This window comes from Denticeps clupeoides, chromosome 20 (genome assembly GCF_900700375.1).
Source record: "Denticeps clupeoides chromosome 20, fDenClu1.1, whole genome shotgun sequence".
In the NCBI taxonomy this organism is placed as follows: Eukaryota; Metazoa; Chordata; class Actinopteri; order Clupeiformes; family Denticipitidae; genus Denticeps; species Denticeps clupeoides.
This window is the reverse complement of record NC_041726.1, coordinates 11,993,629-12,012,579: the sequence shown is the minus strand read 5'-3', so window position 1 is coordinate 12,012,579 and position 18,951 is coordinate 11,993,629. Positions and strand designations below refer to the sequence as shown.

Genomic DNA, 18,951 nt, shown 5'->3' with positions numbered 1-18,951 from the left:
AACGAGATCAAGACAAGTCCTGCATTCAACTTCAAAAACTAGACAAATCTCTAAAATAGGCTTGGGTTGATAATAAATGCATGATCTATAATGAATTATATATTTCTGTAAAGTAGAAAAAAAGCTACTTATGGTTTTAAGTTGAAAATGACAACCGTACACCTATTTTTAATCGTCACGTAATATTGATTTTCTGTCAGTCCTTCATCTGAAGTTCATTAAAAGCCTGCAGTGAGTGTAGGCACAAGGACAGAAAAAGACTGACACATTAAGGCAAGAAAAAAGGAACATACTCTTATTCCTTTACACGTAGCTACTTAGTGCGATAAGTATTTAGCCTAGCTAAACATACTATGTGACAAATAAATCTGCACTCGCACTGTCAAACCACAATCAAAGTCCCACACTGATCCTGTGAAGCAGTAGACTGGATGCATGGAGTGACTGACCAAGGCATGTTTTTTTCCCCCTACCATGGTCATTAAGTATGATTGGATGATGCGGCTATAATTTGAGTTGCTCCACAAAGATGGCTGATGTTTACCTGTCTGAACGCTTCCCTCTCCTTTCCCGGCCTGCTGGGCGATGAGAGAGATCCGCTTGGCCTTCTCTGCACGGCGATGAACCTTGATCAGGCAGGAGAGCAGGCAAACCAGCAAGAGGAAAGCTAACAGGCCGAGTAGTGAGAGGATGGCGACATAAAGCGGAGGCATCTTGTACGCTGCGTGGCGGGATTGGGCAATAAATGGTGGAAGAAAAATGAGACAGAAATCAATGATGAAATTATTACACAAATAGACAGAGGTAGTGATTTAAGGATGAGAACTTAATCATTTTTATAGGTCCATGATTGCACCCAAATGTTTGGTTAAATCAACCTCTGGACAGATCGACATCAACCTCTCCATGAATTATGCAAGAAATTGGCTTTAGTGTACATCATAAATATATAATGGTTTCTGATCATTTGATCATGTTGGTAAATCTGCTTTTCTTGCCCCCTTCACCTACCTTCAACCTCCAGATAAACATCAGAAATGTGGAAGCCCAGCAGGTCTGTCACACTGAACAAGCCTCTGTCACTCATGTGGACACGTTTCAGGTAGCACATTGACCTGTCCACTGACAGCCTCCCATCCAGTGATGGGTCCATGGGTACCACCAACTCGCCCTGTGCCACGATCATTCGCTCTTTATGGTCTGAATCTGGGGTGTAGGCCAAGTTGACCTTGGTGTAGCTCAAGAAAAGGTTGATCTTCAGAGTCCCCCATACTGTAGGTGGACGAAGCTCCTGTGTTCTGAGACATGAGAGGGCAATTAGGCAAAAAGACACAGCAACATTTTAACATTTCTACAAATGGAAAATTTCTCCAATTAAATCGAACTCATGTGACTTGAACCATTTGACTTTATTTATCTCCCTCTCTCTCTCTCACTCTCACCTCATCCTCTCATCCAGTACCTTTTACATTAAGACAGGTCTTCATCCGGGTTTTCCCATTAATGTCAATGATGGAGTAGCTCCCCTCATCCATCCCGGTCACCTTGTGAAGCGTCAGTCTCTTGTCGCTGATGCTCAGACGCCCTTTGTACTCTTCTACGGCAATGGAGGTTTGGTTGAGAAGCACCACAGGTGGCGCCTCGGTGGTCTGGTTGCTGTGGGCTATGCTGTGCCTGAACTCCAGGATGATAGGTCCGGTGATGTCATGTAGCGGGATATGGTAGGTCTCGCCATACTTCACTGTCAGCTCATGGGCGCAATCTGTGAAAGAGAAGATCATCATGTGGCAAATAACAGCAATCGCAACTAATTTATTTGCAAACTCCCAAAGAATACTTAATGGTTTCTGAAGCAGTGGAGACATATTTCATCACTAAAACTCTTTCTACTGTTAAAAACTCTTTATTAATTTTAGATTAATTTCTTGCTTTGACCTACTTCTGTCCTACAGTTGGTTCTCCTTTTCAGTCTTCTGTTTACTGAGGCTAGAGCAGCACGTAGGTAAAGGTACTGTTTTCCACTTCTAGGTTGTGTTTAAGTGATTAAAAACCTTGACAAGAATGAACACATATGTCATGATCCGGTCCGGCAGGGGCTACTCCGGGTCCGGAGTTTGGTCCGGAGTTTCATGTTGGTCCTGTGTCAAGTTTCCTGATTGTTTTCACCTGTGTATGATTGTATAAAGCTGCCCAGTTCGTGTCTGTTCGCGTTGGGTCATTGTTTGGTGATGTTCCCCTTGTCCTGTCTACTATGTATTAAACCCCTGTCTCATGACGTTGTGCGTATGCGTCCTTCTTCCTCGCCATGTCCAGCCATCGTGACAACATAACATATTCAAATCACATTTACAAAATGAAATAGATTACACGCCTCTTTTTCAGTATCTTACTATTGTACAGCATGACAATAGGTACTACGCTAACTTGAGGTCAGCACATTCATTCAGAAGAGTGATGAATGATTCAGTCTGTGTAACTTATCAAAAAGCCTTAAGAAAATCATGTCTGAGTGATTGATCAACGTGCTAAATATTTCTTACGGCCTACAGTCCTTCAGTCCTTTTCCCAAACTCATGTTAGCTTAGCCAGAGCTAGTTAAGTGAAAGGCTACATGCTGTTAATTGTAAGGATGTATGTGTTTTAAGGTTTAAAATAAGCAAATTCTTCATCTAGAAAAACATTATCTGGAAGGCATTAATGCATTAAAAAAAACATTAACTTAAGTGATACCTCAGCCAGTGGGGCAGTGGTTGGCCTAGCAGGTGAGGAAACAGACCCATAACCCGAAGGTTGCTGGTTCGAATTGCCCAGGCGCCACTGAGCAAAGTGGCTTTCATGGCTGCCCACTGCTCACTAAGGGTGATGGTCAAATGCAGAGGACACATTTCGTTGTGGTGTTACAAAAATGTTTTAACTATAACCACTTGCCATCAGTTAGGTCCTCACAGTTAACGTAAAAGCTAGAATCCTAATCATGAAATGTAACTTATAAAATTCAAATAGAGAGGCAAAAGATGCACATACTGTAATTGCATCTTTAAGTAAGGTCAAACTAAAACCGATTCTCATAAATCCCATCCCTGGAGGTTGAGGTGCCTAATAAAAAAGAGCTAAATTAATGACTAGAACTGTAAATGTCAGTCGCTGTAATGACATTGCTCAATACCCCTGACGATGAGGACGATGTGTCTGATGTCGGAAGGAACGGCGGTGTTCTTGATCACGTAGGTGCCCTCGTGTTCCTCATCAACGTCCTCCAAGACGAGGTGGCTACCGTGGGCGTTAAGCTTGGCCCGAAGTTTATTTCGGCTGGTCACATTACCCCCCGGAGCAGCACCACCTCAGCCACTGGGTCCACCCTTGGATTGAAGAGGATCTCCGTACTGGTCAGTGATGGGACCTGAATGTTCACGTCTTCCCCGAAAAAAGCGGTCCTGTGCTCCTGTTTTACTAAGTGGGTGAAAAAATCAAGAAATCACTGAGCAATATACTTTGCTGGCATCATACTATTGTAATTATTTGTAATAAAACTGTGCCATACCTTTGATTGTTGCAGACATAACTGTGAAAAAAATGCAAGTCAACATTAGAGTCAAAATATGATATTTCCACTGGCTTCAAAAAGCAAAGTGCTCTATGAAATATCTAATTCATGAAATATAATCTTTTTTTAAATTCACAATTGTGACTAAATGGAAGTTATGTAAGCATCATATGACTGGGTAATATTTCTATGATTGTATGTATCAATTATTTCTGTGTATGCATGTGGTGTAATTCCCAAAAAAGCTATCCTTTGTATAAAAAAAGGTCTATGATTTAATGTCAGCATTCTTCAAAACTGTCTGGATTACAAGAATGCATGATCTGTAGTCTGCATTATGAACCCAACCCTAGCCAGGACCCTCAGACCTTATACAATGTCCCCTTGTTTTCTGCGGTTCCCTACAGCTGAATTAGCTCTATTCATATTTTGTATTTCAGGGAACATGCTCTTAGAGTAACTGAGCCATGTGCATCTAAGCCAACGTATGAGAAGGTTTTGAGCATGAATACCTGAGCAAAGCATGGCACCAAACACTACTCCACCAATGAAGCCCATTTCTCTAAAATTACAAGGAAATATGAAGAGCAATGATTATATGGTTATTGCATACAAAAATTGTATAATACATACAAATCAATAAGAGGAATGCTTACAGTGAATACTGCATTAAATTCTGTATTCTCACAACAGCACAAGAACAGGAAACGGCCATCAAATGGCCAACCTCATTCCTGACTGTGATGAGCTTTTTTAAATATTAGCTACATTCAAGAATAGCCCAGCCCACAGCAACTAGACCCCCGAGGTGCCAACTGTGGTCCTTCTCAACCAAACCTCCATTGGCGTAGAGGAGTACAAGGGTGAGCGTCAGTGACTACAGAGCTATAAAGCTGTACCAACATCTGACTCCTGTGGTGATGGTATTTGGGTAAATATGCTTCAAATCCAGTGGTGGCAGTGAAGGCCTGGCGGGTAAGGAAGCAGCCCCGTAATCAGAAGGTTGCCGGTCCGAATACCGAGCTAACAAGGTGCCACTGAGGTGCCACTGAGCAAAGCACCGTCCCCACACACTGCTCCCCGAGCGCCTGTCATGGCTGCCCACTGCTCACCAAGGGTGATGGTTAAAAGCAGAGGACACATTTCGTTGTGTCACCGTGTGCTGTGCTGCAGTGTTTCACATTTACAATCACATTCACTTTCTCACTTTTATCTCTCTTTAATGTAGACAAACATTTATTTTGGCTGTCACAATACTTCATGAGTATGTGTAAAGATGATATTTTATCAGTGTTGTTAAGCATCACTGAATATCACATCCGAATCTGTTCAGAAATCGAAGCGCAGTGTTGTTTGAGCCTCTTTGAAGCACCGGGCTTTAAAAAATCTGAGCGCAGACTGGGCTCCCACATACTGACAAGTCAGATCAATCACAACTCGGCTGCGGCGGGCATGAATGGATTTCCAGCGGCTCGTTGTAGGGCTGTGGCCTGAGCCGGCATGTTTCCACTCCAGCCCATTTTCAAGTGCACCACGGTCATTTTCATTCTATTAACGAGCGCCTGGTCGTTAATAGAACTATTAATGCAATGAAAAAACATTGTGGCACGCTGTCCTGCTGTAAGAGGATCGAGAGCCCTCCTTTTCTGTACAGGCACTTTGATCGTCTCTACCTCTCAGTCATGCAGAACACGGGTGGCACGACATGGGCGTGTCATTCTCTGCTGCATCAGCCGTCCCACTAAAGGGGTGCCGAGGGGACACAGACACACCGACAGCCATTACAGAGACAATTAGTGGACGACAAAAGAAAAATATCACACATGCATTTTTTTTTTTATATGAACCTGTCTCTGTCCTTTTCATCACACAGACATATACACATTTTTATTTATTGCCACAAAAACACTCAGCCTCTGTTTTTGGCTGAAGGGAAAACCCCACCATAATTTTGCACAGGGACACCCCCGTCGCTACGGTAAAATGGCCATCTGCTCGCGATCTCCCTCATATGCTTCTTCCATGATGTAACTATTGTCCTGCCTCAAGAAAAACCGAGGCAGGGATGCGCGGCTATGCGCCCGCGGGGTTGCCAGGTCGGAGCCCAAGCTGCGTAACCGCAGTGATTCCGGGCTTCCGATTTCTGCAACAAAATACTCACTACAAACAGTCGCTAGAAAAGTGCGACTTTCGCTGCTGTTTGCTTTTTGTTTAATTGTACTGATTTTCGCGTGTTCACAGTGTTTGCAATGCGACGCCATCGGCCGATTTGTGAAGTATGGTCGCTCACCTGGCAACCCCGTGCGCCCGCGCAATACCGGGCTATCGGCAAAGCCATTAAAAAATCATGAAGCGCCTCAAACACCCCTTACAAGCATATCTTGAGCCCATTATTCCGACAATCTCACACAAACCTAAAATGCCATTTAGCGTGTCGGTCCACCAGTCGCGGCGTTCTCCGCTCAAGCACGTGGAGCGCGTTTTGCCTGAAACAAAATGCATCGTGAAGATGCAAATAACCCGCCGATTTGCAACCGATTTCTCTCACAAATATCACACCAGGGGAAAGCTTTAAGTTTGCTAAATGTACGTGCTTTTGATGATTAAGAATAGATTAAGTGGGAATGGATATCATTCATGGAATCTTGATTCCAGACGTGCATGCATGAATATCATTTGCAACACGCCCTAATTCATATTCACCAACCTATTTACAGAAACGGAGAGGCGGCATGCAGAACACAACGTACAGTAAGTAAAACAATACGAGGCAACCCGCCTGTGTCCCGATTTCAGTCCAATCGAATCAGTGAAATCAAACAATTACCTTAATTGCAGTGAAGCTGGCCTCGAAAAAAATGAGAAAATATGGCACCGGAAACGGTAAGATCGAAAAAAAATAGATATATTGTGTTTTAATATACGCCTTCCCCCCTATCCCCAAGCCGCCAAAGGAGGGGCTTCGACGGTGCCTCAAATAGAAAATGTCGAAAGCCTCGGCATCTGACGCCTACGGGATACTTCGGCTGCACTCGGGCAAGATCGTCTCTTTTCGGAAACGTGAGCGCACAGCCCAGCAGAAATCACGATGCGCGCAGCAAACTATTTGCTAAACGCGGATGGCAGAGACTAAATAGAACGACGAGGACTAAATAATGGTCTATGTAAGGAGCGATGCGTGGTCGAGAAGTTAAAGATAAAAAGAAAATTGGGTAAATCCTCAAAGACTCAATCCAAAATAATAAAAAAGTTGATGTACTTTCTTGATAAGATTTTTATATTTTTGTCTGAAGCAGAAAATAAAACAACAAAGAACTGGTTTCCAGTGTGACCAGTATGCTTTTTACACCAGAATTACCAGCATTTATTGTGCATTACTGCAGTGGGTAAGGATACAGACTAAAAACCTTAATAACCCCACTTCGCACCGTCCCCACACACTGCTCCCCAGGCGCCTGTCATGGCTGCCCACTGCTCACTCAGGGTGATGGGTTAAATGCAGAGGACAAATTTCACTGTGTGTGCACCGTGTGCTGTGCTGCTGTGTATCACGTGACAATCACTTCACTTTGTAACTTCTGACATGTTGTGTTTTTGGGTCAGTGGTTAAGGAAGCGACCCCGTAATCAGAAGGTTGCCAGTTCGAATCCCGATACGCCAAGTTACCACTGAGGTGCCACTGAGCAAAGCACCGTCCCCACACGCTGCTCCCCGGGCGCCTGTCATGGCTGCCCACTGCTCACCAAGTGTGATGGTTAAAAGCAGGGACACATTTCGTTGTGTGCACATGTGCTGTGTTGCAGTGTATCACAATGACAATCACTTCACTTTCACTTTCATTCAAAGACCTTGTGGGTATTATGGGTAAAGTAAGGTACATTTTAGTGTTCCAGTTGATGTTTACATGGTCAAAGGGTTTCTAAATGGGTGGAGGTACGCTCTCTATACAGCAATGACACTGACACTGGATGGAGCGGGTGGAGGTGGTCCAGAGTTTCCTGACGAAAAAAGTAAAACAGTAAAGAAAAGGACTTCAGAGGCTCCACATCCACAGCAGCTTGTGGCGAGCTTCAACATGTGCGCCATGGAGTCACATACTGCATCACTGCATGGTACCCTGGATGCACCTCGGAGAACAGGAAGACCCTGCAGTGCATCATCAAGAAAGCCCAGCAGGTCACTGGCATCAGGCTTCCAGTACTGGAAGAAATCCACGACACCCGGTGCAGCCGCAGGGCTCAGAGAATAAACAAAGAACCAACCCACCCAGTTTAAACCCCCCTGCCAGTGAACCCTGTACGCCTGCACAACGCGGCTTAGAAACAGTTCTTTCACCCCACAGCCACGACGCTTCAACGTCGTCTTCAACTGATCTGATGCAACATCTACTATATTACATATTGCATATTACTCATTACACTCATTACACCATACTCTCATTGTATTTGTGTGTGTGTGTGTACATATACATACACATACACTTTGTGTACTTATTGTAACTGTCATATGTCTGTATTTTATTGTAAAGATTTTAATTTGAATCTGCTACTGTGCACCAAATTTCATTGTATTCATGCAGTCACAATTATGACATGTAAAATCTGCTCTTCACACCCCACAGCACCTCACTTTACTTTCAATGTACACGTACATTCTGATTCTTACACAGCAAAGAAATCTCAGTAGAATGATTGGGATGGTTGTGAAGGCAGCGGCTTTTAGAAAATATCACAAAACCTGATCTGAATGAAAAAAAGACCTGAGTCATGAAATCATTCCAGGGTATATATGCTGAATGGCTAACTTCTGGCTGAGTGGTGATTCCACATATACAAGCTGTATTTCTGGACTTATGTTCATTGAGTCATACGTCACACCAAGATAAAAGAAAGAATAAGACACAGGAGATGCAGTAAAAAACTGGTTTTTATCTTTGGCTTGATACTTAACATTTTGTTTTAAACTATTCAGCTAACATTAACTAACATTTACTAATTGTTATATATTAGATTTATTATCATTTTTTTGTTCAATAACTTTTTATGCTTCGGACTCAAGCATCCTCCTCAGCCTCCTCTTCAAACTCTCCCTGCTCCTCGGCGGTGGCATCCTGGTACTGCTGGTACTCGGACACCAGGTCATTCATGTTGCTTTCAGCCTCGGTGAACTCCATCTCATCCATGCCCTCTCCGGTGTACCAGTGCAGGAAGGCCTTGCGCCGGAACATGGCGGTGAACTGCTCGGAGATGCGCTTGAACAGCTCCTGGATGGCCGTGCTGTTGCCCACGAAGGTGACGGCCATCTTCAGGCCCCGGGGTGGGATGTCGCAGACGGCGGTCTTCACGTTGTTGGGGATCCACTCCACAAAGTAGCTGCTGTTCTTGTTCTGCACGTTCAGCATCTGCTCGTCCACCTCCTTCATGGACATGCGCCCCCGGAACACGGCCGCCACCGTCAGGTAGCGGCCGTGCCGCGGGTCACAGGCGGCCATCATGTTTTTGGCATCGAAGACCTGCTGGGTGAGCTCAGGCACCGTGAGGGCGCGGTACTGCTGGCTCCCCCTGCTGGTCAGGGGGGCGAAGCCGGGCATGAAGAAGTGGAGACGGGGAAAAGGCACCATGTTGACGGCCAGCTTGCGGAGGTCGGCGTTCAGCTGGCCGGGGAAACGGAGGCATGTGGTCACGCCACTCATGGTGGAGGACACGAGGTGGTTCAGGTCTCCGTAGGTGGGCGTGGTCAGCTTAAGTGTGCGGAAGCAAATGTCGTAGAGCGCCTCGTTGTCGATGCAGTACGTCTCGTCGGTGTTCTCCACCAGCTGGTGCACCGAGAGGGTGGCATTGTACGGTTCCACCACCGTGTCGGAAACCTTTGGCGAGGGAACCACGCTGAAGGTGTTCATGATCCGGTCGGGATACTCCTCGCGGATCTTGCTGATGAGGAGGGTGCCCATGCCGGAGCCAGTCCCGCCACCCAGTGAGTGGGTGAGCTGGAAGCCTTGCAGGCAGTCGCAGCTCTCGGCCTCTTTCCTCACGACGTCTAGGACTGAGTCCACTAGCTCGGCGCCTTCGGTGTAGTGACCCTTCGCCCAGTTGTTTCCTGCTCCACTCTGACCTACAGGAAAGGAGAGAAAGAACACAGAGGTTTTATGGCTATAGCTGTGATGGATTTAGAAATCTATACAGGAAACTAACAAGGAATCATATGGGAATCAACTGAATAATTCCAATTTGTTAATACGTCTCACCAAACACAAAGTTATCTGGTCTAAAGATCTGCCCGAATGGACCAGACCTCACAGAGTCCATTGTTCCAGGCTCCAGGTCCACCAGAATGGCTCTGGGTACATACTTTCCACCTGAAGATGAAGAAAAAACACTCACACCGGCTCAATGCTGCAGCCAGGGACTGAAACCATGAGAAAATGACAATACACACGGTGTCGTACATATTCACTCACTCGCTGGTGAACTTGCCATCCAATAACACTTCTTCAGCATCGTGGCGGCCAGGGCAAACACACACACAGCGTTCACTCACACACACACTACACCTTCGGACAGCTTAACGCACACTACACCTTCGGACAACTTAAGAGTCGCCAGACTTTGGATGGCGGGAGAAACCATCAGGGCCATGTTTGTTGTCGGCCACGAGGGGTTGGAAAAGAACCTTGCTGCCTGATTTCCAGCGAGTAAACGTGTTACACTGTCATACGTTATTAAGCCCGATGATACGTAGGGATGAAATAAAAAAGGAAGCTAAATTTAAAGCAAAAAAATCTGGAGGTACCGAAAAGTACACATGAATCTAAGCCATTAATTTTCCATACAAATTCAGGTGCTTTAAATATGATGCATGTGACGTTTCCAAAAACACAAGCTTATATACCCAATATTGCTCAACTGACCCCACGCAGGTCAAGATGTCCTGGTGTAAAGATTTCATTAAATGTGAAATTGACTATGCTTTTATGCCACTGCATTGATTTCTGCATTGATCTTGTAATCAATCATAACCCATTATATGTTGTCTACACCTACAAATATGCAATTGACGGTGTTTATTAGTGCACTTACAGCACTTCCTTTGCATGGATTAGCAGGGAAGGACGTTTTTCCTGTTTCAAATCTCCTGTACTTTCAGTGAATTTCAAAACAGTTTGTAATTTAATAAAAAATCTATGTAATTTGAAGTGAACCCAAATGTAGTTTGATCCCTGCGATATTTCAGATCGCATCAAGAACAAAAAAATTACGAAAAGAACCAAACCATCTACACCTCCAAAATGTTATCACTTATGACACATGTCACCTGACCCCTGAAATGGGCCTTTTGTTTTGAACAGCAGCGCTCTGCACCCTGTGAGATCCAGGCGGAGAGCATGTGATACCTGTGGCCTCGTTGTAATAAACGCTGATTCTGTCCAGCTGCAGGTCGCTGTCGCCATGGTACGATCCCGTGGGATCAATTCCATGCTCGTCGCTTATCACCTCCCAGAACTGTAAGGGCAGAGACGGGGTTGGTCCTTCGGCCGGTCTACATATATCACTATGTTAAATAACAAACACGTTTTATGCAGAGTTTCCTTCGAAATGAACAGTTTCTGTTAAATCCAGACAGAAAAACGCTGAGCACAAACACCCCCTCAGTCTTTGCCTCCTGGGGCAAATGTGAGGTAATTGCTAAATTCTGCTCAGTCCAAGGACATTGAAGGCTTTGTCTTAAAATCACATTTGCGAGCCTCTTTACAGAAATATTCCTGCCCTGGCTGAAGGCCACAGGGCTTAAAGCACAAAGGAGATGCCTGAAGATGGATAAACTGTGCAGGGTTGTGGCCGGACGTTTCCAGATTTTGCAGCAAATCTATAAGCATAGCCTCAGGTTCCTCTATTACCATGGTGCCACTCAGTGTGGATCCCAGTTTCTGGAGGTGCGTTAAGGCCGGCAGATGCCTCCAGACTGGAGGTTTCAAAATCAGTTTGGTTTTTCTGAAATCTGGAGGTTTAAGGCTCACTATTGCAGTTATTTGCTGATATGATTCAGCGATTATTAATGTTAAAACTGTAAAAGACACAAATATATGGGATTATCAGTGGATAAACATTTAGATAGATAGATAGATAGATAGATAGATAGATAGATAGATAGATAGATAGATAGATATAGATAGATAGATAGATATAGATAACGGTAATTAACAGCCGTTGCTGTTAATGATCTGGACAGCCTGACCAGGTCCCTCATTCATCTCAAATGACCGGCTCCATCTGCACCCTTTACTCCTCCACCCCCCAGATCTGCTCCCTGCTTCTTTGTGCTTCCTTCATTAGTTGTCCTTCATCCTTTTCTGTACATCAGCAGTTTTTTTAGCTGCATAGTTTATTCTCGCGCTGCTCCTCGTTTTAATTAACCAGTGATCTGCTGTGGTGCTGATGTCAGTTCCACAGGCGATCGATGATCAATTGATCCTGAATGGTCTACATACGCCTACACTTTAAACAAAAACGTTTACAAGGATATGAAGACAGACATTTAAAAACATAAAAAGTTAGTTTCAGTCCGTTATGTTTACTGGTATTTTTTTTTTTTTTTTTTACCAAATAAAGGTAATAAAATGACACGAGAACGGCCAGTGTGACCCTTACCTTCGCTCCTATTTGGTTACCACACTGTCCAGCCTGGATGTGCACAATCTCCCTCATTCTGAGAAAGTGGAGGAATCTCGTCCGAAGTGTCGGGATGACCCGCTACTCTCTGTCTGGAATAAATAATGACCCGCTACTCTCTGTCTGGAATAAATAAATGACCCGCTACTCTCTGTCTGGAGGGCGGGGCACCTGAGCGCCGTCTGGCCGAGAGAGGAAAGCTGATTGGCTGCGTGTCTGCGGCCCAGAGAGCCTCGACCGTGGATTTGCCAGAGATACAAGGGGTCGGTAAAAGGGGTCCTTAGACCAATACATATATATTTTTATTTTATATTTTCTGTTTTATATTTGTATATTAATATTACATTTGGTTATATTCCCTAGATTGTTTTATAAATGAAACTAGTTTAGAGTTACATATAGATAGATTTTTATGTTCTATGTATATTGCTTGTTTTCAATAATTCCTTTCTATATTGACATATATTCTAGACAAATATTTCAACATTGTGTTTTATACGGCTTGCTGCGTGTGTTTGGCCTGAAAATCGCCTGACGGCTCCTTTAAGGGGCGCTTGTAGTTGCGGCATCCCTCCTCCAGGCGGCGCTCGTCGTCCGCGTTCCGGGAATCGAGGCGCAGTTCCCACCTCCGCCGCCGCCCGCCGCGCCGCCGAGTAACGGGAGGAGCTGTTTACAGCGCCGGCCGCCGTCACTGGCACCTTCACGTCATCTTTTACCGACATACCGAGCTCTCTGGCCGCCACACCGACTGGTAAGCAAACATTTCACCACAAAGTGAGGTAAAGACGAACATTATAATCGTAAAAATGCAAAAAGAACAACGTTCTTTACGCCGTCACGCGTGTAAACACGACGCTGGCTGCTCTCATGTTTCTATAGAAAAAATACGATGTTAGCATTACGGTTTCTGCTATGAAGTTGTGGATTTTTTTTTATTTCATTTTTTATTTCTTTTTCTATTTAATTTTCACGGAGCTCCGAGGCCGCCGGACCGCGCCACATTTCTGCAGGACCATTAATTGAATTACGTGGGCGCTGCCGCAGAAACGCGTCTCTCGTCCGGCTACATGGGAGCCACGACCGCACATCACGCGTTCCTGCCGTGTTTTTCATTGAATTGTTAGATTATTTTTTATTAGTTATTAATTCCCATTCCCATCCCCTCCAGCATGAAGATGTTTTACACCTGTGGTCCAAACGAGGCCATGGTGGTGTCAGGTAGACATTTACATTTATATGTTGTATCCCTCGCATGCATTCCTGTGTGCGGTTCCTTTTACCTTTTAAATGGTATTTCTCTCATTGCAGGCTTCTGCCGCTCTCCTCCAGTAATGATCTCCGGTGGACGGGTGTTCGTGGTCCCCTGTGTTCAGAAGATACAGTGGTACGGCAGCTACGCCCTGCGCGCCGCGTTGATTATTTGTGATTGAAATGCTCGAGATTGAGACGTGTCGCCGTTTCCCCAGGATTTCATTAAACACTCTGACTTTGAATGTGAAGAGCGACAAGGTGTACACGCGCCACGGCGTCCCGATCTCCGTCACCGGCATTGCCCAGGTGGGTGTTCATTCCTGTGCCGGTCTACCTTGGTCCTGTTTATGGGCGTTATCAATTATTGATCCAGACATGTGATCCCCGTCCCGGCAGGTGAAGATCCAAGGCCAGAATAAACAGATGCTCGCCGCTGCGTGCCAGATGTTTATGGGGAAGTCGGATCGTGAGATTGCTCAGATTGCCTTGGAAACGCTGGAGGGCCACCAGAGGGCCATCATTGCCCACCTGACGGTCGAGGTGGGTTATGACAAGATGTAGAGAATTCTCACTTCTGCACCGATCAAAATTCAGTCAGACCAGGTCTGATCTTGGCGCTTCACTGTCACTGCAGGGACATGACTGGTCCCCAGGACAAATACGTTTGAGAAACGTTAACTTATAGTATCAGCCTGAATTTGAACTATGTGAAGAAGTGCCATCTTACATTTGCTAGATATTTTGTAATGAGGGTTTCAATTAGTCTATTAAAAAAGGGGGATCATTGTATGATCGTGAATATTCGGAATTACTTCTCCAAATTGCAGGAGATCTACAAGGACCGTAAGAAGTTTTCTGAGCAGGTGTTCAAGGTGGCTTCTTCCGACCTGGTCAACATGGGCATCAGTGTGGTCAGCTACACGCTCAAAGACGTTCACGATGACCAGGTTTGTCTCTAGTCCCAGTATTCCGAATCTCTTTCTCTCTTGGTCCACCACTTTCTGACTCTTGTCTCATTTTTGGACATGCAGGATTATCTGCATTCACTTGGGAAAGCTCGGACTGCCCAAGTTCAGAAAGATGCCCGTATTGGAGAGGCCATGAACAAGCGTGATGCGGTCATCAGAGTAGGTTACAGTCGTCTCATCTCAGCCATTATGATTGTCTCTCTTTTAAACCTGAGAGCGTTTATTAAATATCTCTTTCAATCCTCTTTCCTTGCTGGAACTCGCTTATCTCTCTGCTGTTCTCTCTTGGTTTTTACCCCCTGTAGGAGGCCCACGCCCTTCAGGAGAAGATCTCTGCTCAGTACATGAATGAAATTGAGATGGCCAAAGCGCAGCGGGACTACGAGCTGAAGAAAGCGTCCTACGACGTTGAGGTCAACACCAAAAAGGCCGAGTCTGAGATGGCCTACCAGCTACAGGTGTGTTTTTTCCGCCATTATACCCCTGCTTTATCAGTGTCCCGCTGACATGTCCACCGGAGTGATGTGGAATAATAATAGCCAATATTCACTTCTGATTGAGATTCAAGTTCAACACTTTCACTTTTATCAAAAATCATATTCTTTGCATGGAACAAAGAAAATAAATTGACAATATCTTGTCATACGTTTATAATATCCAGTGTGAGACAACAGGTTTGCGTATTTGCAATGAATACTGCTGGAGAAAGCATTTTAAGAATGTCTTTTTACTGGCTCTAAATTAGATTTACAAGCAAACCACTTCCATATATGTAGAACTGCCCTCAAATTCACCTTGCAGGTGATTACAGGTCAGTGTGAATTATAAAACTGAAAAGTTCAATGAACAATTGGGTTTTCATCATCTGTGTGCTTCTCCTGCTCAGGTGGCCAAGACCAAGCAGCGCATCGAGGAGGAGCGGATGCAGGTTCAGGTGGTGGAACGCAGCCAGCAGATCACCCTGCAGGAGCAGGAGATCACCAGGAAGGAGAAGGAGCTGGAGGCCAAAGTAAAGAAGCCCGCCGAGGCCGAGCGATACCGTCTGGAGAAACTGGCTGAGGCTGAGCGGTGAGTTTTACTCCTGCAGGTACTATATTTGGACCACTTATCTATGCGAATTTACAAGTATGTATGTTCCACTATTATTCTCTTTCAGACTTCAGCGCATAATGGAGGCGGAGGCTGAAGCCGAGGCTATTCGGGTGAGCGACAGAGGCCATTGAACTAGAAATAGATCCTCTCAACATGCCCCACATTCTCTGACACATAAGACAGCAAGGAACCTATAAATGTTATGACTGTTATGACTGTTGTTATGACCCACTTTGAGCTAACTGGTTGTTGTTGTTTTTTTTTTCAATTTGCATGAATAGATATATATAATAAAACTCTTCTGGTATGTCCTGCCTTTAGGTCAGGGGTGAGGCGGAAGCCTTTGCCGTGGAGGCCAAGGGCAGGGCCGAAGCTGAGCAGATGGCCAAGAAGGCCGAAGCTTTTCAGCAGTACAAAGAGGGTGCCATGGTGGACATGCTACTGGAGAAACTGCCGTTGGTGAGCAGCCTCCAGAAAGAGCTTGTGCTTATGGATCTGCTCATGTAACGTGGGGAAATAGTTGCACTATTATTCCGAATTTACTATCATTATATTACACGGGAGTTACAGTACTAAATTAAAAGTTATTTAGGCTGCGGTATTGTATTCTACTGTATCTTTGACTTCCATTGTACTAACAAATTCATTTATTAGAATCCCATCACCTTGAGTGGCAGTGTAGTTTACTTGAACGTCTGAGCTCAAATGTGCTTTCTGTTAGTCTGTATTGATTGATACTACTGCTATCTATGTAACGTCATCAGCATTTTTATCTCCTACTGGCAATGCTTACCAAAATGGCCATGGTGTATGCTGTAAATAGACAGATTGTGTAAATATATGATTATTTTGTCTCGTTTGTTTTTTCAGCTCATCTTTACTGTTTCAACTTTCTACTCACTTGCCTTTTCTCTCCACTAGATGGCGGAGGAGATCAGCAAGCCTCTCTGTGAAGCCCAGAAAGTGACCATGGTTTCCAGCGGTGGCGCCGAGGTGGGCGCGGCCAAGCTGACCGGCGAGGTGCTGGACATCATGACCAGGCTGCCTGATACCATTGAGAAATTAACTGGGGTCAGCATCTCTCAGGTCAGTCCCGACGTAAACAGACACACAAGGTGCATAAGAGCTCAGAGCAAAATTTACCCTCTTATCCAGGGCAACGTTACAGTCAGTAGTTACAGGGACAGTCCCCTGGAGACACTCAGGAAATTTGTGGCCTTCTGGTTCATATGCGAGCGTCTTACCCACTAGGCTAGGCTACTACACACAAAATATAATAATGATATGTAGGATTTTTTCTTGGTGCTGCTTGATTTTGGAAATAACAATAATTGTGCATATTTTGGCCAAAATTGAAATAGCAATTATTTAAAATGATTACTCATTGACCTTTGCAACATCCTGTCTTTACTGAACTTTTACCAGGATGTTATTAAATAAAATAAAGAAAATTGAATGAATGGTCAGAATTTGTGAAGCCTGACATTTAAAATTCAATTAACTAAATTAATTCAGTAATTTTTCTTCTTTCTTGAATTCAATCTGTAATGTCTATTATAATAATAGTACTGATAACAGTACTTTCATAGCTTATTACCATTGTACTGCTCCGATATTAGTAATATTAACGTAGTGGAATAAAGCAGTGGATAAATGTAGTGGACCTGTATAGCATGTAACGAAACTTTTTTTTTTTTTTTTATCCCTGTCTTTGCTCCAGACATCTCGCACTGGCTGAAGTTTCAGGCACTGCTGGATCTACAGACCTCCTGCCATCTCTGCATGTATTAATATCACAGTAGTACTCTTCTATGTACCTCTTCGTGTCTTCCTACTATGTCTCAGTGCCTCTCTGTGTCTTTCTGTTCCCCATTTTCTCCACTGTTCTGTTTGTCTGTCCTCCTGCATGGTGAAACTGTTCTAAAATAGTTACGAAGAGCTCTGGTATTGTAGTTGCTACAGTAATCAGAATGGTGCAGAAATCAAAATGTTTACTAGCGGGTCGAATTTATTTAAAACAGCTTCGCAATCATTATCAATTCTATGTTCTTATTTATCAGATGGAAAGACATTTTCAGATCAAAATGAACAGGCGTGCCCTAATTCTTATACAGTATTCAGTGTCAATTAAGGAAGCCATACTGGTTACCTGACTGTGAACATGCAAACTTGTAGATCAGTGTAACTTTTATTTTTATCACCAACTACACCCACCATTCCGGTCATGTTTATTGATGACCGAAATCTATATTTTATTGCATCCATAATTTTAATACATTTATAATAGGCCATATTTGGATGGTTTGGGAGTAGACATGTCTGACAGGGACCCAAACTATTATTCAGGTAGGAAAAACCCAGTAGTTTTTTTGCTATGTTTAGTGCAGCTAAGTGTGGTATATAAATTATATTTCCCGCACATGTGTGAAATGAATATGAATATGAATCTGTCCACTGCCTTGCCCATGAATCCAAAGTGCATCTTATAGGGAGAATACGGTGTGCCCAAAAATCGTCCAAAACTTACATTGGATAGTCCAGATTCTCAAGGAAAGAAAATGTTTCAGTATTGAGAGGTGGAAGGGAATATAAAATACTTTGCCATATTTCTTAACCATTTATGTTTCATGTTTATACACTGCCATTCAAAAATATAGGGTCATTTAGAAATGTCCTGCCCTCCTTTTTGAAATAGATTAGATATTGAACAATTAGACATTGTTAATGCTGTAAATGACTGTAAACGGACGTTAATGAATGGAACATCGGCGTAAATGTGGAGTGGCCGATTATCAGCAGTTAGTTGACATCTGAAAACAGACTAAAACATCATTATTTCTAACTTTCTCTTCATCAGTTTGTGATATTTCTGTGGACGACAAGAACTTTCCTAAATTGCTCCAAAATTTGGAATGGTGGTGCATATGTTTTTACTGATATGTCATAAATAACACATATTTCTTGTTTAGTTTCTAAATTGTACAGTTTCCATGTAGTCATGTTTTTTCAGAATTGTAATTATGAGAGATATTGCACCATCACACCTTAACTGTAGCAGATACTTGAAATATTACTGTTCATGACAAATGTAGATTTTATTACAGTGCAGAAAATACCAAAACACATGTCTGGTTTTAGTTTTGCATTAGAATACCTGTTTGTAAGTGTAGTTTCTGGTACTATACGTATATAGCACTGTCACTATCAAGAGTATCTATCTTTTAAAAATCAGTGTTTTTTGTTTTTGATCTAAAGGTCAAAGTGTATTTCAGTTATTTATATCAGAATATAAATTTTCTTTCAAATGAATTATTTTTCCCTATTTAATGTGTGTATTAATAACTGTAGCAAAATAAGATTTGGTAGGAAACCACATTCAGATGAAGTGTAGTAAAAATGTACCTGAGCTGCTGTCGTCTTCTCCTGATGA

At 43.6% G+C, this 18,951-nt stretch overlaps 3 protein-coding genes and 1 long non-coding RNA gene across 5 annotated transcripts in view; 2 read left to right on the top strand and 2 right to left on the bottom strand.

Annotated features, from left to right (window-relative positions):
• LOC114770097 (major histocompatibility complex class I-related gene protein-like) overlaps positions 1 to 18,951 on the top strand; it is a 74,037-nt gene that overhangs the window by 2,303 nt on the left and 52,783 nt on the right. The gene's annotated exons all lie outside the window — the stretch shown is intronic.
• Positions 3,322 to 4,102, bottom strand: LOC114770131 (uncharacterized). Its single transcript, XR_003743309.1, has 3 exons — positions 4,057 to 4,102; positions 3,542 to 3,562; positions 3,322 to 3,450 (listed from the first exon to the last, which is right to left on the bottom strand). It is a non-coding gene; the product is annotated as an uncharacterized LOC114770131 (long non-coding RNA).
• LOC114770091 (tubulin beta chain-like) lies at positions 8,475 to 12,313 on the bottom strand. Of its 2 annotated transcripts, none has more exons than XM_028963733.1 (4): positions 12,190 to 12,313; positions 10,935 to 11,043; positions 9,789 to 9,929; positions 8,475 to 9,655 (listed from the first exon to the last, which is right to left on the bottom strand). In XM_028963733.1, the coding sequence occupies exons 1-4, from the start codon at positions 12,244 to 12,246 to the stop codon at positions 8,598 to 8,600; spliced, it is 1,365 nt and encodes a 454-aa protein (XP_028819566.1). In that variant the 5' UTR covers positions 12,247 to 12,313; the 3' UTR covers positions 8,475 to 8,597. The 2 variants fall into 2 exon arrangements, with proteins under 2 accessions (XP_028819566.1, XP_028819564.1); XM_028963731.1 differs by having other exon boundaries at positions 9,789 to 9,899.
• On the top strand, positions 12,855 to 18,319 carry LOC114770095 (flotillin-1). The gene is made up of 13 exons (XM_028963738.1): positions 12,855 to 12,961; positions 13,379 to 13,428; positions 13,519 to 13,594; positions 13,677 to 13,767; positions 13,858 to 14,001; positions 14,289 to 14,408; positions 14,493 to 14,588; positions 14,735 to 14,887; positions 15,316 to 15,497; positions 15,586 to 15,631; positions 15,843 to 15,980; positions 16,443 to 16,607; positions 17,242 to 18,319. Exons 2-13 carry the CDS (start codon positions 13,380 to 13,382, stop codon positions 17,257 to 17,259), a joined length of 1,278 nt encoding a protein of 425 aa, XP_028819571.1. The 5' UTR covers positions 12,855 to 12,961; position 13,379; the 3' UTR covers positions 17,260 to 18,319.

What these genes read in the sequence shown, in the direction of transcription:
- LOC114770091 (XM_028963733.1), bottom strand. Translation starts at nt 12,246, where the DNA reads ATGAGGGAGATTGTGCACATCCAGGCTGGACAGTGTGGTAACCAAATA. An exon ending in GTAACCAAATAGGAGCGAAG is followed by an intron (nt 11,044 to 12,189) that starts GTAAGGGTCACA and finishes CTGCCCTTACAG; the next exon opens with TTCTGGGAGGTGATAAGCGA. An exon ending in ACCAGATAACTTTGTGTTTG is followed by an intron (nt 9,656 to 9,788) that starts GTGAGACGTATT and finishes CCTTTCCTGTAG; the next exon opens with GTCAGAGTGGAGCAGGAAAC.
- LOC114770095 (XM_028963738.1), top strand. Translation starts at nt 13,380, where the DNA reads ATGAAGATGTTTTACACCTGTGGTCCAAACGAGGCCATGGTGGTGTCA. An exon ending in CCGTCACCGGCATTGCCCAG is followed by an intron (nt 13,768 to 13,857) that starts GTGGGTGTTCAT and finishes CCGTCCCGGCAG; the next exon opens with GTGAAGATCCAAGGCCAGAA. An exon ending in CTGAAGCCGAGGCTATTCGG is followed by an intron (nt 15,632 to 15,842) that starts GTGAGCGACAGA and finishes TCCTGCCTTTAG; the next exon opens with GTCAGGGGTGAGGCGGAAGC.